The sequence below is a fragment of the Pavona decussata genome, unplaced genomic scaffold (assembly GCF_977016875.1).
Source record: "Pavona decussata unplaced genomic scaffold, jaPavDecu1.1 SCAFFOLD_27, whole genome shotgun sequence".
NCBI classification, from domain to species: Eukaryota; Metazoa; Cnidaria; class Anthozoa; order Scleractinia; family Agariciidae; genus Pavona; species Pavona decussata.
In genome coordinates, this window is record NW_028145450.1 from 2,408,323 (window position 1) to 2,432,500 (window position 24,178).

Below are 24,178 nucleotides of genomic sequence, written 5' to 3' on the forward strand. Positions count from 1 at the left end.
AAATACTATACCTGCCAACTCTCACGCATTATGCGTGAGTCTCACGCCTGGAAACTAGAGACATCGATCTCACGCGTCAAGGACAATATCTCGCGCCTAACTCACAAATCCGGACGAGTTGTTCAAAAAAATCTTCATTTCATTTCAGATTTGTTATGTATTAATTTTTTGCTCTTTATAACAATCGCAAAAGCTTTCAAATGTCTACAATCCGTGTGAGTCGTAAGTGTTCAAAGGTCATCGGAATATCGTCGGACATTTTCGGTACTGTTCGGAAGTCTTCGGAAAGTCGTCGGAAATCTTCAGAAGTGGCTCGGACGTTTTCGGAAATCCCGGTCATGACCAGACAAAAATCTCACTCGTTTGACTCAGAAAAAGTTGGCAGGCATAAAATACATTACCAAAGATTTCGTCGCGAAATGTGCATCAGTTATTGATAAGTAAGATTGCAGAATGGAAACCGGAAGTCGGGGTTGCCTTTTATGTCGTGAATCAAGTGATCGCCTAAAAAATGTACTGACAGGTAGCACTTCTCGTCTCATTATTCTTCTATCACTTCTTCTGTGTTTAAAACTACGCTGTTATGGCCTTGTTGTTTGTAGAGCTCCAATTGAGAACTGAAAATTCTTAAATGTACTAAAACTGCGTTATCATAGGTCTCAAAGTATAGTGTTCTGGTATCATTCATTACCATAACTGAGAACAATAAGAAGATACCATTGAAACCAAGCTATTTTAAACTTGGACTACAACCGTAACCAGTGGTTTGCTATGATTGATGATAGTTACACCACATACCTATTGAGAGAGTTCCGTGACGCTGGCCAAAAGGAACCCGGCTCTCGGGAAAACAAAGATGGCGGCGAACTTGCGTCATTCAAAGTTTGTCTCGAGAAATTTACGAATGCTCTTGCTTGCCAGAGGAGGGATTCAAAATGGTAAACAGGTTAAGAGGAATTATACATGGAGCACTCTGTCTGGAAACAAAGATGGGATGATACCTGGCTTTATGGTGTCGCGGAACTCTCGCCTATTGCCTCCGCAAAATGTGTTTGTTCCACTTCTAGGTAAGCTTGAGCTGTATGAAGGTTATTTAAGCTTATTTATTTATTACAATTTATCGCACGGATACACATACACAAAAGGAAGAAACTAAAGACATAATTAAAACTAAATAAAACAAATAATTGTCACAAGGATGGTGTGTATATATAATATATAACGAAGAGTCACATTCGACGCACAAAACCCCGTTCTCATCGATCAGACGAACCACCTTTCCCCTCGAACAAAAACAGAAAGGAGAACAAAACACATCAATGTGTACACCCTAAATAATACAAATAATTACACAAGAGAGGTCCATGACAATATACTATTACTATAAATATAAGAAATTTATGCACTCGTAAATCGAAAGAATTAGTTCCTTGTCAGTAACTCAGAGCATACAAACTGATGGTAAAGCTGAAGTTCAAGTTTATTTATTCACACTTATTCAAATTACAATAAAGAAAAACCAATCATAGTAAAACAATAATAGTAAGTTTAAGCATTCCACGACTCCACTAAATAAATTCTGTTAACATTAGCTAAATTCAAATGCATCGGTTTTGGCAAAGCCCTGCCTCAAAGCTGTATAAGTTTCCAACAGTTAACTGCTCAATTGGGAATTACTGTGGGTACTTTCAGTGCCTTACACGTAAGCCTACATGTATCTTAAAGATTATTAAAACTTGAAGTCTTCTGTGCAGATTTACAATAACTTTTGAGTTCAGTTAAATTTGTGATAAATTGGACTGTATTTTTGTTCCATGAATGGTGTAAATGGTAAGCTTACTTGTAATGAATTCAAACAGTGTATGCAAGAAGTACATGCTACAGGCTTAATTTCTAAATTGAAGAAGAATGACCTTGTTATCTATTAAATCTTTCATCCTGCCTCTCACCTACATGATCATACATTTCAGTGATCAATCTAGGACCTTTTATTCATTTTCTGTGGGAAATAATTAACTAACCCCCATAGGCAGCTGGTACACAGGAGGTTAATGCCCAATGCTGAAAGATTGTCAGAAAAATGAGCAATTTCCTGAGAAGCAAAGCTTCAAAGGCAACTGTGAAATTACGAGGACAATCTTTAAGCCGAGAACATTATCATGTGATAAATACCAGCAAGCTGGAGAGGGGTTTAGTTATTTTATCACCCCCCACTTAATTTCTGAAGTGTGAGTGCTTTACTGTGGAAAAGACAAAACAGCCAGTGAAGGCCGCCGCGTGATTTCAGCCAATCAAAATAATGCAAGCTGACTGGTTTACTAGATTTTATTGAGCTGTGGTCAAGAGCATGCATCAGTGTCACAAGTTGGTCATGATTGTGAATGCCCTTCAACCCCAATTTTGTAAAGCTTTTTTTTTGCATGGGTTCATACGTTGGTTTTTTTTTTTTTGTGGTTTCTTTTAGAGGGTGGCATTGCACCTGATTACACACCCCTACTATCAAAGCAACTTATTCTGTTCTCAAATTATTTAATTCTACCCCCACTCAGACGTTGTTCATTCTTCCATTCTGTATGAGAAGTTCAAATACAGTGTGTATCTTGGGTGCATTTTCAAGATGGGAAATGCCTGAATGGGACCTCTTTGACCCTTAGAAGCCAATTTGTAGAATTAAGCTTGCTTTTTTTATTAAATCTTTCATTCCAGCCAATATGAGGACCATGTTTATCCAAGTACAAGAAACACCCAATCCAAACAGTCTGAAGTTTGTTCCTGGAGAGCAGGTGTTAGAGTCTGGCACAGTCAACTTTCCAAATGCCCAGTCAGCATATTCCTCTCCATTAGCGAGGTAGGTATCATGATAGACTGCAAGCAGTCCCTTTCTGGATAGTTGAGAGGTCATGCGAAATAGCCGAGCGCAAAAAAAAACTAGAGCGAACGAGCGGAAGGGGACTTGGGGAGAGGCGGAAAAAAAGGGGAAAGGAAAAGAAAGGGACTGCGCTCTTAGCTGTAACAGATGTGTTCAGGGTAACTCCGCCCACAATTCGTTAAACCCATTAAAAGTCCAATTAAAAATGACAGCTAATAGATAACAACTCCGCATTGTTATTCAATGACCAGAACAACGGGCCAGAACATTAGGAGCGAAGGGGAATAATAATGTTGTAGGTTAAAATGAATCCCAGGTTAAAATGATTTCAACCTAGGTTGATTTGTATTTTCCTTTGTTTCAGATGTAAATTACCCAACCTTAACAAAGGAAAATACAAATCAACCTAGGTTGAAATCATTTTAACCTGGGATTCATTTTAACCTGCAACATAATCGCCGAGCTTCTTTGAAAAGGCCAAAATTCGAATTTTTCTTCAGGGCTCAGAGTAAAAGAAATCGACAACACAAACGCCCTAAGTGTAATTAAGAGTAGGCTCAAAACAACTGGAAAGCTGTTGTTATATCATTTTAAAGCATCCTGCGGTGAATTCTGCCGACAAAGCTTGTTCCGCGCGGATGCGAAAGTTACATTGTACATGTACTTGTTGGCACAAATGTCTTTAAATAATTGTGGGACCTTCTTGAAGGCAACTGCTTTTAAACCAAAGTCTTTTGACTGCAACTGGTCTTGGAAAATACTGCAAAACTGAACAACAACCACAATCGAGGCCATGTTGGCAAAGTCGAAGCTTTGATAAATAATGGATTTCCCGAAACCAGTGGGAAGAAACGGCCATTACATATTTTCCGAGAAAGCGCTTCTACTGCTAGCTTCTGTTCCTCTTTTAGAACTTAGCCGCGGAGTTGATCGCTTAAATTTACAAACACATCGCTGCTACTCTCTCTCACTGAAGCCATTTTCCTAGTGATCTGAAGTGTTGACATCAAACGTGTGAAGAGGTTAATTACACATCAAACTTGTTTGACAGCAGCTATTGTTTATGGACTAATCGGAATTTTCCCTTACTGGGGCAACGCGGAATTCAAACACGTTTGTTACAGTTAAGAGCGCAGTCCCTTTCTTTTCCTTCTCTCCCCCAGTCTCTTCTCGTTTATTTCTCCTCGCTCCAGTTTCGCTGCGCTATGAGCACACCATCTCAACTAACCAGAAAGGGACTGCTTGCAGTCTAGTATCATGATCACTAATTTCCATTCATGAGTATTCCAGGGCTTTCAAAAAGATTTGAAGTAGGTGGCCAGTCCCTTGCCCACCACCTTTTGGAGAGCATTTTAAAATGAGTTCTTACATGTATTTTCATGATGAATTGGCAGTCAGCTATTGCTTCAAGCAGAACTATAAAGGAAAATAAAAGTCAAACGGATTAAGTAGGAAACCTAGCAACAAGTTTAAACCATGACATTATACTCATTTAGGTGTAGTTATCACTAAAATTAAGTTATGGCTTTTTTCCCCCAGGAATCTTTTCAAAATTAATGGTGTGGAGGGCGTGATGTTTGGACCAGATTTCATCACAGTCACAAAGGTGAGAGGTTATTTGCCGAATTTCAGTTCCAAGAAAATTATTCCTGGCTTAATTTGTCACTGAGTGACTTTTAATTGAAATCATTCCTGGATTAATAACACTCAAAGACAATTATACAGTATCTTCTTTGGGGAGAAATTTAATAACCACCTTCAACTTTATACTGACTGTCTTCAGTAGATAAATGAGGGACCCAATTGCAGTAATATCATGTAAGCAATTTAAGCAGCTGCAAAGAGAAAGCCTAAAAAAAATACACTGTACCAACTGAGCTACATAAACAAGACAGCTAGGTTTCTTTGAAACACAGCCATCCTGGCCTACCTAATTATACTGATTGCACAGTGTCATTTCAGTACCTCCCTCTCCAGGGCTCTCAATGCTGTTAACTCACAATTCTGCTAGCAAATCTTGGAAACCAAATTACATGTAATATTACTGATCTAGGACAGGCTAATGATATCTGTTTTAAGTAGTAATCTGACTGAGACTGTGTCCAGAAAGAAGTCTAGGTTTGTGGATTGTTACTGAAACTGTAATGTTTCTACTTTCAAAAAATTCAGGTTTTTTGTTTGTTTGAAAATTAAACTAACTGAAGTATTAGTTTAGGGTTAGTTTGTGTATTTAAAGTTGCATGTAGCTGTAAAGTTTTTTGAGGGTGCATTTGAATTCCTTCTTTCTTAGGTTGAAGAGGAAGCTGACTGGTCTGTCTTAAAACCAGACATATTTGCCTCCATAATGGACTTCTTTGCCAGTAATATTCCAATTCTTACTGAAGAGCAACCTGCCAGCGATACAGGTACAATAATTTAAATACCACACAAAACTCCTTAGAGGGCCTTTAGTTTAGGGGGGAGGGGTGGGTGGTGAGGATTCAGGTTATAGAATACTTAATGCAATATATTAGTGCCACATTAATTTCACATCAACCAAACATGTTTAGTAAACTAGGCAAACAAAATGGACATCAGTGACAGGAAGCTGCAACATGATTGCTTTAGCTCGGGTATTAACTACATGTAATCACTGATCAATGAGCTAAGTAGTTGGTGCCTCAAAGGTTGCTGGTGCACTGTGTTATAACAGTACAGGAAAACGTTGTAAAACTCGAAGAAGAGCCTTTTAATTAATACCAGAGATTGTGACTGCGATGCTACACCTTACAACTGGTCACGCTATAACACCTTTCTAGAATAGTAAATCACATTGAAACTGTGTAAATTACATTGAAGCATGCACACAAAAGAATCTAACACATTATGACACAGTGGGACACTAATAAACCAAGCAAGGTGCATAACCATGGCAACCCTGTCAGCGGCAACCACCCAGCACTGTGTCACACTGATACGATTAGTGGGAGAGGATATAATTATCAGGGAAATTCATCATAGTTTATACTGTGCCAAAGGAGATGCACTGGCTGGTAGCAGATGACTTGGAAGAATTGAGTAGAGAGTAAGGAAATACAACTGGGGAAATGAATTGCCACAAACAAGCACACCGTAATGAATCAAAAGCCCCTGCAAACCAGGTGTCAGAACATGTGAGGAACTCTACACAGCATTATCTCATGATAACCTATTTACCCACAATTAAATTGAAGAATAAAGCTGGCAAATCAACTCTCAATACTAAAGAGTAAACTGTCCTGAAGGCGCAAAACTTCATGAATAAGCCATGCAAATAAAACAATACATAGTTTGGTCCAATACTATGACTTTGCAGTGATGGGTTGGATGTCGTTGTCAGTATATACCCATACTAACTGGGTTTTGTTAGATATGGCTACATGTAGTATGTTTGAATTCATTTAATTATTTTACAGCAATTAACCCTGATGATGATGAAACTGTTGCAATGATCAAAGAGTTGCTGGAAACAAGAATAAGGTACTTATACTGAATTTTATTTTTAAAAAAAATAGTTGTAAACAAGGCATGTGTTGTTTTAAAGTTTTATGACTTTGTTTTTAGTAGTTATAACTGTACAGTATTAGTAATAGAGTATGAATTATTGTTGTTTGCAGACCTACAGTCCAAGAAGATGGTGGAGATATAATTTTCAAGGTTTGTACAAAGTTACAGTATAATATATGTACTTGTCAATGTCTATTATGTTGATTTATTGAACTGGTCTGTTCTTATAATTCAAGGGTTTCGAACAAGAGGTGTGTAAATGCATTTTTGGCCTTAAAAAAAAGCCCAATGTTGAGACCGACTGTCACTGTCATGTATAAACTAAGAAAGTAACTTGCATGTTTTGAGTAAAATGGCAAGTGAACAAGAAAGGGCTTATTGCTTTGACCTACACCAAAGAGGTACTGATTATTGCTTTGACCTACACCAAAGAGGTACTGAGGCTCGACTGAACCAAGTCAAGTAAAGCATTGGTAGTTTAAGGAATCAGTCAATGATCTGTATCTCCTTTGCTTAGGTTGTTGCATTTTCTTAGTCTGTGAGCAAGCTCTTGGGGGAGAGTCAAGAGCCAGGAAGGGGGAGGGGGGGGGGGGGGAGAGCTTGTTTGCAGGTTAGCATTTTCTAGAAAGGTAATATTATTAAGCTATTTCTTGTACATGTATACAACAATGTATGTTGCATTTTTCTTAAAATTTTAATATACAACTACATTCTTACATGTATGACATGTGCTTATATCCCTAGACTTGCCCAAAACCCTTCAATCACCATACCAGTATACTTACAAATAGGTAACATCACAGACCACAGGCCTACATGTAACAAACGCTAAAAATATTTTTGCGTGTTTTCTGCAGGGTTTCCACGATGGTGTTGTCAAGTTAAAATTACAGGTCAGTTGAATTCATAGTGAACTCACATAATCCCATACACTGTATAATATCACTGTGGTGAAGTATGTTGTTGAAGTTACAGCTGCACAGTGTGCTATTCATTGCTCATGTAATTGTATGTATGTTCTCGTGCAGTGTATGGAGAGTTGCATCAGATAAAAAATAGGTACACATTGCAAACATGTTGGTAGTGCTGTGCACGTGCTGCGGACCTGTTTGTTTACAGAGACGCACTCACTCTTTCACATGTACATGCCTGACAGCACTATACAGTGCACTTAATAGTGTGGTGACTCCATCAGGATATATGTACAGTGGTTCTGTTGTTGAGTTTGAGAGAATCACAAGTCATGGGAAAACCCATGATACCTATCTACTGTTCTAACATTTAGGATTTACCTTGTTCACTGACTTTTGCAGGGCGCTTGCTCTAGTTGCCCAAGTTCAGTTGTAACTCTAAAGAATGGTATTGAAAACATGATGCAGTTTTACATCCCTGAGGTTGTCTCAGTGGAGCAGGTAATAAATTTTTGCTCTAATATAATACAAACGTTGTGGGTGTCTTTGTTACTGTGTAACAGAGACACGGCTTGATGATCCCTAAAGCCCTGGCTAAACGGGCAAACCATGTTTGTTTAACTAAACATCACACAAAGTGAGCCCACATAATGTTTTTTGCACATCACCACTAAAATTATGACATGTCTAGTTGAGAGGTCGCACGATTCTGCTTCTGATTGGATGCGTTTTTTCCGCACATGCAAACTTTGTCGGGTGGACAGAAGTTGCTAAATGATCAAACACTCGTGACACAGAATATTGGATGAAACATGGAAAGTCATTTAAATGCAATGTTGATAGAGGTGGCTAAACAGCAAAATATTATGTTCTTCCCGCACAATGTTGGGGAAAAGGTTTGATTGTTTAGCCTGGACATGAGGGTTGAATGGTGAATGAGTAGGAGGGCTCAGTTGGGGAATGTATATCCTCCCTCCTTCCTTTTCTCCCTTCTCCCTCCCTCCATCCTTTCTTCCCTCACCCCCCCCCCCCCTTCTTCCTCCCTTCCTTCCTCCCTTCCCCCTCTACCCTCTTCCTTCCTTGCTCCCTTCCTCTCTCCATCCTTTTCTTCCCTTCTCCTTCTTCTTCCCTTCCTTCCTCCCTTTTCCCTCTACCTCCTTCCTTCCTTGCTCCGTCCCTCCCTCCCTCCATCCTTTCTTCCCTCTCCCCCTTTTCCTCCCTTCCTAATCCTCACTTCCCCCTCTACCTCCTTCTTTCCTTGATCCCTCCCTCCATCTCTCCATCCTTCCTTCTCTTCTCCCCTTTGCCTTTTTTTTTCTCCCTTCCCTACCTCCTTCGCTTTTTTGTGCGGGAAGGGAAGGGTTTCTGTTATCATTAGTTTTGTCTTTGTGTTGTTATTGTTGTTGTTGTCCCTAGTTTTTTCAATTTTGTTTGTAACAACAACATCAACAAACATTAAAACTGTGCACATTCCATCCCTCCTTCCATCTTTTTTTCCTTATTTCCCTTCTTCCTCTCTCCTTTCTCTCCCTTCTTCCTCACTTCCTTCCTTCCTTCCTTCCTTCCTTCCTTCCTTCCTTCCTTCCTTCCTTCCTTTCCTCCCCTACCTTTTTTGTGTGGGAAAGGAAGGGCTACTGTTATCATTAGGTTTGTTGTGTTTTTATTATTGTTGTTGTTGTTGTTGCTAGTTGACAAATATTAAAGCTGTGCACATTCCCTCCCTCCTCCCATCTTACTTCCTTATTTCCCTCCATCCCTCCTTCCCTTCTCCCCTTCTTCTTCCCTTCCTATCTCCTTCCTTCCTTTCCTTCTATCTTTTTTTCAAGAGGAAGGGAAGGGCTACGGCTTTGATTAGTTTTGTCTTTGTGTTTGTTTTTGTCGCTAGTTCTGTTGTTAGTAAGTAATTGTTTCTGTTGTTTGACCCATTTTGACTTCGCTTTTCAGGTTGAAGATGAAGTGGACGAGGTAAACAAAACAGAATTTAATAAACTGGAAGCAAAACTTGGCGAAACAAACGACTCATAGCCAAATCAAAGTGGACACACAAGTCTCCAGTGCAGCAGAACAAAAGAAGCACCCATGTCAACAAAAGATGTTGTTATCTTTCAGAAAAACTGAGCGTTAATCGAATCGTGGTGGTTAGTATATAACTACAAGCCACCTCAAGGAAGTAGCCTGCAGAACAGGCGTTATTTTGAGTTGTGCCCCTCCCTTTGCGCGTGACTTGCGCTCCGCGCTTATCTCGAGCAACTCCCGTCGCGCTCCACGCTCGTCTCTACTCGCCTGAAAAACTCAACAAAATAATGCCTGTTCTGCAGCCTACAAGGAAGCTGTATCGTTCTCAGAACTTAGGGTGGTTTTCAATCAAGTTTCATGAAACTAAAACAAAATTACCTCTGACTATTCCCAAGGAATGTAAACGACCCAATTAAGCAATCAGAACTTAAAGCAAGTACATTAGGTAAATTGCGTGAAACGCGGAAAAACGCCTGCGAACAAGTCCAGTTGGTGGTGGTTTAACTTATAAAAGTGGCGCACGATTTTTTTTTTTTTTTTTTTTGCCATTCACAAAGCATAGTAAACGAAACCAGAGCAGTCACAAAATTGCTTTCGATACTCGATTGAAAATCACTCAAAGCAATGTTTCCGTTCCCACATGAGCTATCAGGGACCTTAAGCAAAGACGACGACGAACCAACTACAACGGAACTTAAAAATTAGATTGGTGTTTTCGGAATAAATTCGCGATAATTTCTACTCATTCATTTTGTGTAATGCGGCTGAACTATCCAGGAGCAAACGTCCTTAGAGGCGGCTTTAAAGCTCACAAAGAGGAAAGAAAATTAATTATCATGCGTTTACGTTCTCAATAAAACAATGAATGTGGCAGGAGCCCATGAGTTCTCATCGGCCCCTGACTAAAGTGTATAACGCACGTGCAGAGCCAGTGTTTTGCTAATCAAAACTATTGTTTTCTGACGTTCTTGTTGCCGTCTTTGTCCTCGCTGCTTCTGGTCCCTATTGAACAAGAAGAAAAAAGCGTCAATGCACGAGTGGGAGCACACCATCCTTGGCGTATTTCCTTGATGGACTGCGCTGTCTCTTGTGATTGGCTCAAACTCCATTGGCGTAAAGAGAACACTCCCGCGTTCAAACATTTCAACCAAGGAAATCGTGTAAACATTTGAAGTTGAACGCTGTCCCCCCCAGTTGATCTTTTTTCTTGTATAAAAAAAACAAACAAACAAACAAATCTTTGATGGCATCTTCCTGATGCTTTTTCATTCAATTATGATAAAGGCTGCTGCCTTACCGCAGCTCGGTAGCTTGACACGCCCAAGAAAATGCTCTGGGCGCTTAACTTTTTTTGTAGTAGCACTTAACACTTCACTTGTTGGGCTCCTAACATTTTGGCTTTTGGCCTTCTGGGCCCCTTGAAATGTTTGTTAGGCAACAGCCTTGAATTTATAATATAAGAATTTCACCATTTGGTTAAAGTGACGAAGGATTATCAGTATTTGTCTGTATATATATATTTGTTTTCTGTTAAAAAAGAGGAATCTGAGAATACTATCTGTTAGAAACAAAAAAATATAATGTTTATACATGTAAGCAGTTTGATTTGCTTATATTGAATAATGAACAGCAAGACTATTAGATTGATTTGTTGATTTGGTAATTTCCTCCTTTACAAAGCGAATTCGCAACTTAAGAGAAGTGTATTTATTTTAAAGATTTATACATCTGTAAAATTTATGCCATTAAAAATATAAATGTTGAAGCCTGTTCATGCGGCATTAAAAAAAATAAAACCTCTTCGGAAATAATTATATGCGTGGTATTATCGATGATGATGATGATGATGATGATGATGATGATGATGATGATGATGATGATGATGATGATGCAATCAAAGGATATAGCGTCCGGGCCATCCTATCCTGAGAATTCCACGCAGTGATTTCTTGTCTTGTGAACTAATGCCGCTGCTCCCCGACTTTGGAGAGAGCCATCACCAAATTTCATACCTCTTTCCTTGAGCCGTTATAGGGACCACCTTGAACATAGGCATAAGCGAAAACGTAAGAAAAATGAAATCTTTGTACACTTATGCTTGTGCTTTTAGGCGTATGCCCAGGTTTTCACGTGGGTATAAACACCATAACATTTACATCTAGCAATTACGAGACATTAGTCTCCCATCTCGCCTCCCGTATTACAAGGTCTGCGATGGGAAGCATAGAGTTCCAGTACTCGAGCAGACTAGTTTCAGAAAAAAAAAACATCATTTTATTGATATTTGAATAAAACTCGACCGGTTTGTTGTTCACTGCCGTTTTTTTTTTTTCCAACCTCTTCTTCTACGTACCCTTAACACGATAATTTTATTCAAATGTCGTTAAAATGCTGCTTTTTGTAGGAAACTAGTCTGCTCGACTACTCGAGCCCTATGTTTCCCGTAATTACGTGTATGTTCTGTAGTAAGTTTCGCTCTTACCCACGTCACTTGTGACCCGGCGGCTTCTAAAATCGATGCCCGGTTTCGAGCCTACCCTTTAAAATCTATACCCGGATAACATTGGTCAAATATCTGTACCTATATTCGAACGAAAACGGTTGAAAAAAACAAACAAGCAAACGAACCCTTTTAATTCGAGTGGACTCCCTATGTTTATATAGTTCATACTAGGGAGTGCCCCTTTCAACTCCCCACCCTCCCCCCCCCCCCCTCCCTTAACCTCTACACCTCCCTGGGTGGCTGGGTGATTGGGACCATCGGAACTTCGTTGCTGGGCGAAAAAGCCCTGGGAACGAGGGGACTGGGCTCTGGGGACGATATTGCGCTGACGGTCTGGCCTCAGTTGGGCGGGGTAATTTTTTCTATTGGATAGTTCGCTATCCGACAGAAAATGTGTGCAAGAATTTCACTATAGTCCTACAATTTGGGAATAGAGTACAGTCGGACCTCTATTAAGCGGCCACTCGGGGACTTTGAAAACTGGCCGCTTAATAGAGGTTGGCCGTTTAATAAAGGTACAATACAAATTGGGTAGAAATGGCAGTAAACCTAATTTTATTGCCTCATGATATAGCAAAACGCTTGTTGAAAAGTGAACATATGTGAAGATAAATGTAAAAATCATTTTCACAGCACATTAAGTGCCCTATATTTGCGCATTTCAAGTCCGTGCAAAGTGCTAGCTCTAACACGGAGAGCATGTAGTCGATAACTACAGTATTTTTTTAGTGTAGAGTATGTACAGAAAAATATGCAAATCTATGTAACAAAACATCAAATTTCTTAGGTCCCTTATGCTTTTTTTGCATCAACAGTCGGTAAAAAGTTTAGCTCGAAATATTTCACGGACGATTTATTTAAAATAATCCGTCACTGTTGTTTGCCGTTGTGGAGCGCTAGCTCGGAGTTGTAACGAGCAGATAAAGTCATTTGCCTTTCCGATAGATAGGGCAAGGTCCTGGTAACCGTGAAACTGGGCAAAGTGTCGGAGTTGATCGGTGTCATTATAGTGGAGATTAAGTTGCAGTTCTTGTTGTTATCGCCTTCATATTATCTGTAACCATTTCGGTTGAAAAGCTAATTTGCCGGCCGCTTAAAAGATGTAAAAAAGCAATAAATACTAAACTTGCAACAGCAAAAACGTGGCCGCGGCCGCTTAACAGGGGCACCCAACGGATCTTTTCGGTAAATTATCTGCTCGGAAGGCCCGTAATCCCCTACAGTTTTCTTACAGGGAATTTTCACCTCGAACGTTCGTGAAATGGGAAATTTAAGGCCTAATGTTTTCGGATTGATACAAATTTGGTTTCGGGTACCGAAGTAAGGTCAGCTAAGATTTTCGGAAAGGAAATAAGACCTGAAGTTTTCGAGAAATGGACAAAAGTGCCCTAGTACTTTCGAAAAGACTTAAGTTCCCCTAGAATGACCGAACAGATAAAAATATTATAGCGCGCCCTGAAATGAACCTACAGAGCTTTAAAGGCATTCCAGATAGCCTAAAATTGCGTTTCAAAGGATTTGAGAGAAAACTATCGTTGGGTGCCCCTGGCTTAATAGAGGTGGCTGTTGAATAGAGGTATCGAATACTGTTAGATCTACCTTCGTCTAACCAAGGGGAATCAGCTCAGTTAATTCAGCCAGTTGAATTCAGTAGACACACACAATTGTGGTTCAATGGTTGCTTGTATTTTACAAGTTCACTCTACTACTCAGCTACAACATCCTCTAGCGAAGAACTTCTCGCGTTGCTTTTATGTTGATTGGAGTATGATTGACAACCTACTGTCAAGAACTCGTCAACTACTAACATAGGCTAACGTAAGCCCTTCTATGATTGGTTGGTGTTGGAATTGGTAATGGTACCTTCCCTTTATTTATTAAGAAAAATGTACCTTTCTTTCGAGATTTTCACTAGGTTCTTCGATAAGTCCGACCAATATAAAGCAACGGGAGAAATATAAAAATTACAATGAACATTTGTGTCGATAAAAGTTACACATTGACAATCATTAGTTTGTAATATACTCGGATGAAGTTTCAAGCAGTGTCCAGTGTTGTTGTTACAAAACAACAACTTTCCAAGAAGAAAGGCGGTACTACAAGTCCACGCCTATTTCCATAAATTAAGGTGTACGTGTTTCAACTTTCAGCTATCTTATTAAAAATACAGTACGTGGTTACAGAACAAAAAGTGTTGACATTGGCAGTCACCTTCAAATGAAAAGATTGAAGAATTATTTTTATTAAAATAAATACAGTAAAAACTAACTTAAACAACAAGATATCGGCTGGTATAGATTCGGTAAGAAACACTGAATATCTTTACTCAAAAACGATAATAACAAGAAGGATGGCCATTTCCAGGCAAATACCAGCGAAAGGTTAACTTAAGGTCAGGTACAATGAATTACGGCTTGACCTTATGTAAACAATGTATTGTCATTGAGGAAAAACCAATTTCAAACATTCTTGACGGAAAGATAAAGTTCATTAGAAACAGTCCAAAACAGAATATACCAAATTTATACCAGGAGAAACCAACATTATTTTGATCAGAGCTAGATCAGCATTACACTAAAACACAAATAGAAGGACAAACCATTGAACTTTTTAATATTTTTATCCCTTTGATTCGAATATTCCCGTAAATAAAGCATATATTATATAACTTTCCAACACCGAACAATAGATAAACCGAAGAAAACCAATGATAAAATAATACAAGTGTGAGTTTCTACATTGTTCGTATTTTTATTGTTTAACAATGCAGCACAGTTACCAACAAATAATTCGGGACTTTGGAAAGTGGCCGCTTAATGGAGGGTGGCCGCTTAATTGGTAGCCGCTCAATAGAGGTCCGACTGTAGAAGCATATGTCAAATTGAAGAATGAGATTGTGTGGAAAAATTTGCCAAAAGCAATGGTTGCAGTACATTTCCTCCGATGGATAGCGAGTTATTCAGTGGATAAAGTTATCCGCTCTTTGAACTACTGGGGCGTGGTCGACGTTGCGGGTGTGTATTCGGCAGCGTAAATATGCTGCCACTAACAGCAGATCCTTGAATCCGCGGAATAACTCGATCCCTCCACGGTTGGCCCCCTCGGGCGGGCAATAACTTCATGTCCGTCCACACAGGTGTGTTTTCATAGTTTTCTTATTCCGTCCACATAATAACAAGTATTTGAAATCATGAACGTTTCAGGGGTAGCCAACTAGAATATTGAAATTGCTGGAAATTTTAGGAAACGGAACTTTGATCCCGAGTTTACTTGTTTTTTTTCGCATTTTTAACAACATATTTTCCCCGCTTCTAACGCAATTTAGGAATTGGTTTTTCCAGTGTTACGAATTTTGAGCTGAGGTTTTACCGAAGAAGACTGCAGATTTTATCTACGGCCAAATCCTTATTTCTGATACGATTAAGGTCCGAGAACCCACCAAAATAAACCCGGCGTTGTGTTCCGCATGGATGGTATTACGCCGACAAGATGAAGGCGTATAGCGCAGATGCGTACGCGTGATAATCGAATTTATTAAAACTGGCATGCCATATACTGAAATAAAGTATGTAGGAATTTAATTGGCTTAGCGGCCATGGTGTATGAGCCATTGTACCATGCCTGAGAAATAGAGACCATTAAATTGTCTTCTAGTTGTTCTTGCAAAGTGAAGTCAGCAAGATCTAGCAATATTTCTTGGTGTTTTTAATTTAATAATTATTCCACTCGCGCTCGGTTGGATCATGAGATGATTATAGCCAACTCGGCGCCTCGTTGGTTATCTATCATCGCATATCCAACGCGTGCTAATGCAGGAACAATTGTTAAGTAGCCGCATCGCTCGGAGATAATCGTTAAATTCAAAATTATAGTGCGGTGCGTTGCTCTTAGGGTCTTCATTGTTTAAGTGTGCTTTCATTAGAGTTTTTAGATATTGTAAAGTTAATGTGTATGTTGGACGTGAGACAAACTCGTTTGAAAAAGCATTGTGTTTATATACAAGTACGTTAAAGTATGACCCGAACGCGAATTAAACCTAACAACCGTTTCAGTTCAATACAATGCATATAATTGTCTTTACGTATATTTGAGAACAAATAATGAATAAAATATTCTTTATGCGTGGCAGAACATGACAGGAGATATCCTTCCAAGCTCAATTCAGCTCCACTGAACTTGATCTGGCCTATTGAATGGATTTGAAAATGCAATTATAGAATCGAAATAGCCCAATTTTAGCAAGTGTATTCCATAAGAATGATCGTTGAAGTGCGTTATATTGATGGCTGATATTCAGTGTTTACTGGACCGTTTTATCAGCGACATCTCATCAATAGATCTATATGTATTAGCTACAGCCAATTAGAGCGCTTGCTCAGCTGCAATTAGTTGCATAATTTTGCGCGCCAACTTAGATCCATGCGCGCAAATCATTTATTCATTTAGTACCTTTCTGACTTGAGGGTGTGTTCAGTTGTTCAAAGCGAGTGACGGAGTCAGTTGATCCAGAAGAAATGGCCAAGCTTGCGTTCGCCGTAGCTTTCCTGTTGGTTACAGTTGCTTCAGCCTTTCGCATCGAAAATATTGAAGGTATAAGTATTGATAAATTATATCATTATATTCGAACGCTGCATGGTCAACACCTATAAACAGCATCGAAATTTGCGCTCGTTAGAATGACTGAGTTCTCCGTCAAGCTGCGGCAGGCTATCAAAAACAAACTTTCACTGTATCTCATGCTTTGGCTGGATCTTAAATAGGTGAAAAATAACACCACAGAATGCGCCATGAAATCTTGTGAAAATTTTTTTCTCTCTCCGTTTTTGCGTTCCCGGGTTTTATTTATGTCCAGAATTTACACTGAAAGATAGGCGCGCGCGCGGAGGGCGTTACAACCGTTAATCTAAGCTATGCGCGCGAGCAACAAGACTTGACTTCAATGAGATTGAGACTTAAGCTATTACGTTGTGAGCGGCAAGTAACAAAGAGAATAATATTGCGAAAACAAGCAAAGGTGTAAATTTTTGAATTGACGTGTATTAACATTCTAGGTTCAGTTATTACGTTTACGTTTAATTTTACAAATCACCCCATAGTGTTAGTGATACAGTAAGGCTAATATGCGGTTGGGATCAGTTTATCTTTAAAAAGAGTACAATATTCTATACCATTGACGGTATTAAAACTAACTCGAGCTGGAATATATATCGTTTATGATATGAGGTTATTAAGACAAGGAGGCAATGGATTGTATCTAAATTGATCTGTTCATAGATCTTCGCCGATTTGATCCGGTTGTTAAGGAGGTTCTGTTCTTCCATTACTGAGAAGCCGTTTGCTGAACTGTGGAGTCCCACAGCTAAAATGCCAATTAACAAATATCGCAAAAACGTTATTTTCTTTCTGTTTATATTTCTACTAAAATGGATTCATGTCAATAACCACGTACATATGATTAGCATCCGGCAAGTATTACATGACTTCCAAATAAAGTTGAGTTAAACTGTTTTTTTTCTTCTTCAAAGAACGTCGAGAGTATGACGAGGGGACACCGGAAATGCTGCAGGAAAGAGGTTTGATTCCCGAGTATGACGGTAAGGAAAATGTTTCTGCTTTCAAACAATGATCTTAAATGACCGTTGAAAATCGTTCGACCAACCAAATTAATTATGATCATGACGCGCGCCAAAACTACTCATAATACATGAGCATAAATTATGCTCAGCAAAAATACTCATAATACATGAGCATAAATTATGCTCAGCAAAAACTACTCATAATGACATGAGCATAAATTATGCTCAGCAATCAAAACATCTCATCCATGCAAGAGAGGACTTGATCCATGTCAATACATACGCCTAATTATTATGCGAGGTGTTTCCGTTGCAAATATTGGCTTTGCACAATTCAAAGGGCGGTAGAATCACACAGTTCCAGTGCCAAACTGTTTTTTATCTTATCTTTTTTTTATTTTTTGTTCGGCTGACAAACTGGCTCCAATCACGCGCACGTGGCGCTTTTGGTTGTGTGAATGAAAGAAGTATCAGAAGTATCACTCCGTCACTCTGCAAAGTTAGTTTAATACGGGTTTCCACAACCCACTGCCGGCCTGATTAAAACGTTGATATTGGCCTTTATAACCTTGCTTGTAATAAAACAGAGCGGTTGGAAAGTGAAAACGACTCCTAGTTGCCTGTTAGGTAGCTTGGTCACTTAACTCTAGCAAGCCTTCCAGTCGAGCTTTGTGCTCTTTTTGCTCTTTGAAGAGGCGGAGTTGGGACGAGAGAGGAAAGAACGGAGGAAGAGGGGGAGGGGGGAGGGGGAGGCCGGGCTCTCTTCACAATATCCGCGCGGTCAAGAACAGAGACAGGCACAGAATTCCACTGAAACGCTAGCTAGCCTCGCGGGCTAACTTAACGCTGACCTGTTGGCCGAGTTTACATCCTTGCTTTCGTTTCCAAATTTTTTTCAAAACTGTTTGCAGATGACCCAGATGTCTACAGAGATACCGCTTGGTTACTGGACAGAATCATAATGGATGGAGGTCAGTTGACTTTAATTGATCTGACAGTGTTTGTAATAACTCATACATCACCCAAAGTATATTCCTTAAAATTGGAAAATACGGTCAAAACCAGTTTTAATAAAAGACCAGGGATTTGCGTTGCAGTTGATCTATAGAGGACCCTCTTTCTTAAAAGTAGCCTCCCACGCAGTTCATTGTCTCCTCACGCAACGCTCCCCCCAATGCCAGAGGACCGTTGCGTGATGAGACAAAGAATAGTTGTATGGGACTTAACGGTTACTTCAATTTTGCTGCGATTGTCATTGTGATTAATTTTATTACTGCTTACAGACGGCGCCTCATAATGAGCTTGGCCAAACATTACATTGCAAACTTGTTGTCGCTGTCGAATCGGTTTCAGAGTTAGTTAATACACTGATTTGTTAAGTTCTTTCTTTTTTTGCTATACTTAACTGGAATAAAGATACGTGGAAAGATCACTCCACGAATGTATGTCAGAGAATGCATGTACAAAATCGATGAATCCGAGCGATCCCGTCTTGGTTGCTTAACTTCTGTAATCCTTTGTATGTGTCTATTATATTACATAGCTCAAGTTGTACCAGCAGTCGTGATCTACAGGTTTGGAAGTGGAAAGAAGCAAGAGGTATTTTTTGGTTTGAATCTTTGTCAAAACCTTCAGCGGCCAGGGTTTTAAATAGGCGGGTTATGAGGCTATGCAAGTGGTGCTATTTATGACCTACACTCTGTTTTGTTTTTTTTTTTTTTATAAGAACGTCCAATTTTGGAGCTGAGGCTGAACGTTCTTATATTTTTGCGATTTGAGGCTGGAAACGTTCTTAAGATGTTCTTAAATTACATGATATACACTACATGTATTTCAGTAAATCAATGTGGACGTGAACAGGAAACCTATCAAGATGATTATGACAAATCGAGATGTGTGTCACCATTGTTAATGTTATACAAAACATGCCCTTAAGTATTTTGCTTAATTTACATTTGTTACCTTGATTTATATACAGATTAACAAAACACTAAATATGTTCTTAATCGACTCTCAGCCTGAGGAATGTTCTTAATAGGTTCTTAAAATTTTGGTTAATCTCAGCCTCGACGTTCTTATAAAAATGATTCTTTAAAAAAAAACCTTGAAAAACGGAGTGTATATGAAACCAAATGGTGCAGCAAGAAGACCTTGGAAAATTCGCCTAAATTTATAAATAAAAACGATCAAATTCACCACATTAATAAATGTCAAAAATCAATCAAGCTTTCTGCGTAACGATGGCGGAAAATTTGTTCTATCAACCAGCTTGCTAGGCTACACTCTGTTTATTTTTTTTTTTTATAAGAACCTTTTTTATAAGAACGTCGAGGCTGAGATTAACCAAAATTTTAAGAACGTATTAAGAACATTCCTCAGGCTGAGAGTCGATTAAGAACGTTTTTATTTTGCTAATCTGTAAATAAAATCAAGGTAACAAAGGTAAATTAACCAAAATACTTAAGGGCATGTTTTGTATAACATTAACAATGGTGACACACATCTCGGTTTGTCATAATCAGCAGTTCTTGATACCATATCTCAGCAGACAATGCACTTTGATAGGTTTCCTGGTCGTGTCCGGTGATTTACTAAAATACATGTAGTGTATATTATGTAATTTAAGAACATCTTGAGAACGTTTCCAGCCTCAAATCGCAAAAAAATAAGAACGTTCAGCCTCAGCTCCAAAATTAGACGTTCTTATAAAAAAAAAAACAGAGTTTATGTGCTTAAAACGTTTATATTGCTTAAAAAGGAACCCTTGAAGAGCGCCAAGCGCGGAAAGACGCATGCGACCAAGTTCAGATTGGTTTTGGTTTTGCTTCTCATTGGTTAACAAAGTGGTGCGAGTTTTGCTAACCAATCAGATAGCCTAGTAAAGCAACAACCTCGTTCCCAGGGTCTCTCCTCTTCTCGCTCCCTGGGATGTGAAGAGGAGAGACCCTGGGGACGAGCTTGAGTAAAACAAAACCAAAGCAAGGACGCGCGTATACGTAATTACTTTCGACACTCAATTGAAAACTGCTCTAAAATTAAACTTAATGAACTATGGCCTGAGTAGTAAGTCACTTTTGCACGCTTGTTGTTCTTGAACATTTTCTTTTCTGTGAATTGTAGTGCATTGATGGAAAGAAGACTATTCCAGCCCAGTGCCAGTGGACAGGCTGGGTGATAGAAGAGGAGGGAGGAAATCCCGTAGAAACCAAACTGACAGTGGCCAAAAAGTATTGCAATGCTGCTGGACACACAAAGCCTGAAGACAAAGTCATAGATTGCTAAGGGGACAATAAAAGGTTTGTTTTTATGATCAGATGATGCCATATGTTATATATGTGTCAGTCAAATCCAACATCCCGCCCGAACATTTGACTTTTTTTGAAAATTTTTGGTCAAATTAACACTATGATGGCAGTTAAAGTACGGACAAATACTCCATCGGTTAGCCGGCTACACAGCGCGTCAAACCACCCATTCCCTAGGTGAAAAGGTATTAAGCCGACCTTTCGATGAAAATTATCCACGTGTTTGACCATTTGTAACTACTTCAACATTCAAACTGCTTCCCACTTTTCAAATAATAAACGAGACCAGACGGTCTTATTTAAATAGCTAGTTGTGCGTTTGGTTCAAATGTTCGCTGAAAACCGATCTAGCTCAGTTTCGGCTTGCTGTAATAGTGAACTGTGCAAAAAAGAAAGATAGCAACGTTCGTCAAAGAGCCCAAATTATTGACAGTTTTAGATGTATTTCTAGCCATTTCGGAAGACTTTAGTTTAAAATGTTTCCGGGGCAGCATGCCCCCGAACGCTAACGTTCTAGCTTTACACCCCCCCCCCCCCCTTCCTTACCCCCTCCAAAACAGGCTCCGCGGGCCCTGTACTGGCATAATACTCCGAGTTTGTGTTGGGTCTGCATCAGTCTTTTGGGCACTCAGTAGCAATTGAATTTCGTTTTCAAAATTTGTTGTTTTTGTTGTTGTTTTGTTTTGTTTTGTTTTTTTTTTTTTTGGTCTTAAATTTTCCTGGCCTCATTATTGTGAAGTGTAGTTTAAGGTCTTCAATCATTTACTCACTACTACCTATCCACGATTAGGGATTCCAGATTATCTTAGCAGTGAGTTCAGTTCCCTGGTAAAAGTTTCGGTGCGGCCAATAGACCTTTTTCATAAATGGCGGCCGATTTATTATTCTTTTCAATATACGATAATTAGCCCTACTAACCTCATTTCAGAGTAAAAATTCTTTTGAATTTTGCACATGCTGACGAGGCTAGTAAGGCTAATTTTCATGAAAACAAAAGAATAATTTAGCGGCCACCATTTATGAAAAAGGTCTATAGTCTACTGATTCCTCCAACTTCTCTTTCCTACCCATCACGGCTCTAGGAGTTGACAGTTTCAAATAAATAAATAAATAAATAAATAAATAAATAAATAAATAAATAAATAAATAAATAAATAAATAAATAAAAATACCAGACATAGCCGGACCTCTTTTAAAGTACTCATGTAAGATCTGTATTTTGATTGTTTTTTTTTTCCCTTATCATTCCTTTTTGACATTTTCAGATTCCCCTCCTGCAAGAAATACCAAATCAAGCATTGACCGTACAAGCGGTATTTCCATATTATGCAGGCACTTAACCATTAGTTGCACTTTGGGGTTGTAGCTTAATTAAGGGAATTGGAATTGATAAATTAAGCGTTGGAGCGTGAAAAAAAAAAACTCACCGACGTTTCGACATTACTGTCTTCTTGAGGGTACAAAACCCTAGCACAGCTAGCTCAGTTTTTGTTGCCTGATGAAGACATTTATGTCGCAACGTCCGTTTTGCTCACGTTCCAACGCTTTATTGATCAATTCCTACTTCTCTAGTTGAATTTTATCACCTTATTGTAATTGAAGGGATCGAGCAGGATTGTGATCAAGGATCTATCCTCTTAGTATTCATATTATCATAACATTTGCTGTACACTTCGTTTTATCATAAATAAAAGAGGCAACAGCAAAACTGTTTGTTATTTGTTTACTGATACTGAATTAAGGACAGTACCTCTTTTAGCTACTACGCATTCGTTCTGCGTATCTCGGATTAGTCCGGGAGACTCCGTGGCCTGTTTGTTCGAAAGCCAAGCTTTTAAGTTTTCAAGTTTTATTTATTCATTCACAACTTAAGTCATAACTAGGCTGGCTTGCAAATAGCGAAGAGCTAACCGCGGCAAGCCAGACTGTACACAAAATAATTAATTTTGTTTTACCTTTTTTTTTTTTTTTTTACTGAAGCCGATTAACGTTAGTCCGCGATTAAAAGTTAACCGAGGTTTTCATCGCGCTACTAAAATGGTTTGAAAGGCTAATTTCGAGCTAAAGATAAAGAAAAGTATAAGGAAAAACTGAGGGCCAAAAATCTTTTGGAAGAATCCTTATTGGTTAGCAATTAAATTCGAGTCAAAATTTGCGTTAACCCAGGATTAGCTTAATCGGGCTTTGAACAACTGGCCCTGGAGTCTTCCCTTAGCACATGACGTAGTCAAGCCGAGAGGCTTTGGGGTCGAGAATGACCGGCCGGGTATCTCCTAATATAATGGTATTTTTGTGCGGTTTATAACTATGCGGGAAAAGAACGTCTTAGCGAGGGTTATTGAAATGGTTTCCAAAAATAAAATTAGGAGCAGCTACAAATTTTAGACATAATTAAACCTCAATTTGAAAATAAAAGAGCAACACTGACATTGTTATGTATTCAGTGACAGCTTTTTAGAGTCTCAGGAAGATGGTTGGTTATCCCCAATTTCCAACAGCATTTGCTTAGATCTGCTTTTCTCGCACAACCATAAACTGCGCAAACATACATACTTCTGTATTAGGCCGGGCCCCGACCTTAAAAGTGAAACATTGCTAAACCCTCGAGTGCTTCTATCCCGGAACTCTGTTTAATCCAATCGTAAGAATCCCCATATGATTTGATCAACACCCATGCTCAGAATATGCGCCACGTTCAATCCATTTTCGGCTATTTTCGATAAACCTGCAAACAAACGAAACGTCTTCAGTCGTCGCACTTGAACTCTTGTAAAATGCTCAAATCACGAGGCTTTACAAAGAGCGCAATGCATTACCGTCATTTTAGTTTCCTAAGGCTAACTTATATAAGCCTGGCTTTCAGTGGAGACGCAAACACAGACGCAAGCACAAGCACAAGCATAAGAGGTTATGTAAGGTGAAAACGAACGCGACGCAAGCACAAGAAAAGGGAAAATTTCGATCTCTGCGTTTGTGCTTATGCTTGCGTCGAGGCCGTTTAACACGGTGAAATAAGCATTCAGTAATATGCTTGTTCTCAGGCTTGTGCTTGCGTCGCGAGTGAAAACCAGATCGACTTTACACGTACCGATCGCCATTTATCGGCTATAGCCTGTTTAGCAGTCGTTTCCGTTTCCTTTGAGCACGAAAGACGCGCAGAGGCATTGGGCAAAAAGAAGCAAAAAAACTTTTTTTGCTCCTTTTTGCCCAATGCCCTCGAGCGTCTTTCACTCTTAAAGTACACTGTAAACGGAAACGACCGCTACGCAAGCTATGTCTCGACCCAATTAGTAGGTTCAGTTGCATACGTATACGCCAATTTATACCTTACTACAAGAATAAAGTTGTCGGCTGGTTTCTTTTTTCTGTTAGCTTATTTCTGTAGCACTGCCACATATTTCATTGAACTCAATTGGGCCAATTATTGTTCACTCACTTATCTCCTCCCACGTAAATTGTATTTTACCAGTACA

At 39.1% G+C, this 24,178-nt stretch overlaps 2 protein-coding genes and 2 long non-coding RNA genes across 4 annotated transcripts in view; 3 read left to right on the top strand and 1 right to left on the bottom strand.

Annotated features, from left to right (window-relative positions):
* The first annotated feature begins 842 nt into the window (after nucleotides 1–842).
* Nucleotides 843–10,966, top strand: LOC146485311 (NFU1 iron-sulfur cluster scaffold homolog, mitochondrial-like). Its single transcript, XM_085103693.1, has 9 exons — nucleotides 843–1,067; nucleotides 2,707–2,848; nucleotides 4,409–4,475; nucleotides 5,160–5,274; nucleotides 6,304–6,367; nucleotides 6,505–6,544; nucleotides 7,252–7,287; nucleotides 7,708–7,806; nucleotides 9,250–10,966. Exons 1-9 carry the CDS (start codon nucleotides 857–859, stop codon nucleotides 9,328–9,330), a joined length of 855 nt encoding a protein of 284 aa, XP_084959819.1. The 5' UTR covers nucleotides 843–856; the 3' UTR covers nucleotides 9,331–10,966.
* A 3,641-nt stretch (nucleotides 10,967–14,607) lies between these two features.
* The window catches only part of LOC146485312 (uncharacterized), an 85,331-nt gene continuing 75,760 nt past the window's right edge, over nucleotides 14,608–24,178 (top strand). Inside the window, exon 1 of the long non-coding RNA XR_014863460.1 lies at nucleotides 14,608–14,687. This is a non-coding gene — a long non-coding RNA (uncharacterized LOC146485312). The remainder of the gene's footprint in view (nucleotides 14,688–24,178) is intronic.
* Nucleotides 16,255–22,413, top strand: LOC146485313 (uncharacterized). Its single transcript, XM_085103711.1, has 6 exons — nucleotides 16,255–16,414; nucleotides 17,350–17,418; nucleotides 18,312–18,371; nucleotides 18,944–18,999; nucleotides 20,521–20,696; nucleotides 21,971–22,413. Exons 1-5 carry the CDS (start codon nucleotides 16,339–16,341, stop codon nucleotides 20,680–20,682), a joined length of 423 nt encoding a protein of 140 aa, XP_084959837.1. The 5' UTR covers nucleotides 16,255–16,338; the 3' UTR covers nucleotides 20,683–20,696; nucleotides 21,971–22,413.
* Nucleotides 19,165–20,514, bottom strand: LOC146485314 (uncharacterized). The gene is made up of 2 exons (XR_014863458.1): nucleotides 20,120–20,514; nucleotides 19,165–19,672 (listed from the first exon to the last, which is right to left on the bottom strand). It is a non-coding gene; the product is annotated as an uncharacterized LOC146485314 (long non-coding RNA).

What these genes read in the sequence shown, in the direction of transcription:
- LOC146485311 (XM_085103693.1), top strand. Translation starts at nt 857, where the DNA reads ATGGCGGCGAACTTGCGTCATTCAAAGTTTGTCTCGAGAAATTTACGA. An exon ending in GTGGAGATATAATTTTCAAG is followed by an intron (nt 6,545 to 7,251) that starts GTTTGTACAAAG and finishes TGTTTTCTGCAG; the next exon opens with GGTTTCCACGATGGTGTTGT. An exon ending in AGGTTGTCTCAGTGGAGCAG is followed by an intron (nt 7,807 to 9,249) that starts GTAATAAATTTT and finishes TTCGCTTTTCAG; the next exon opens with GTTGAAGATGAAGTGGACGA.
- LOC146485313 (XM_085103711.1), top strand. Translation starts at nt 16,339, where the DNA reads ATGGCCAAGCTTGCGTTCGCCGTAGCTTTCCTGTTGGTTACAGTTGCT. An exon ending in TTTGATTCCCGAGTATGACG is followed by an intron (nt 17,419 to 18,311) that starts GTAAGGAAAATG and finishes AACTGTTTGCAG; the next exon opens with ATGACCCAGATGTCTACAGA. An exon ending in GAAGTGGAAAGAAGCAAGAG is followed by an intron (nt 19,000 to 20,520) that starts GTATTTTTTGGT and finishes TGTGAATTGTAG; the next exon opens with TGCATTGATGGAAAGAAGAC.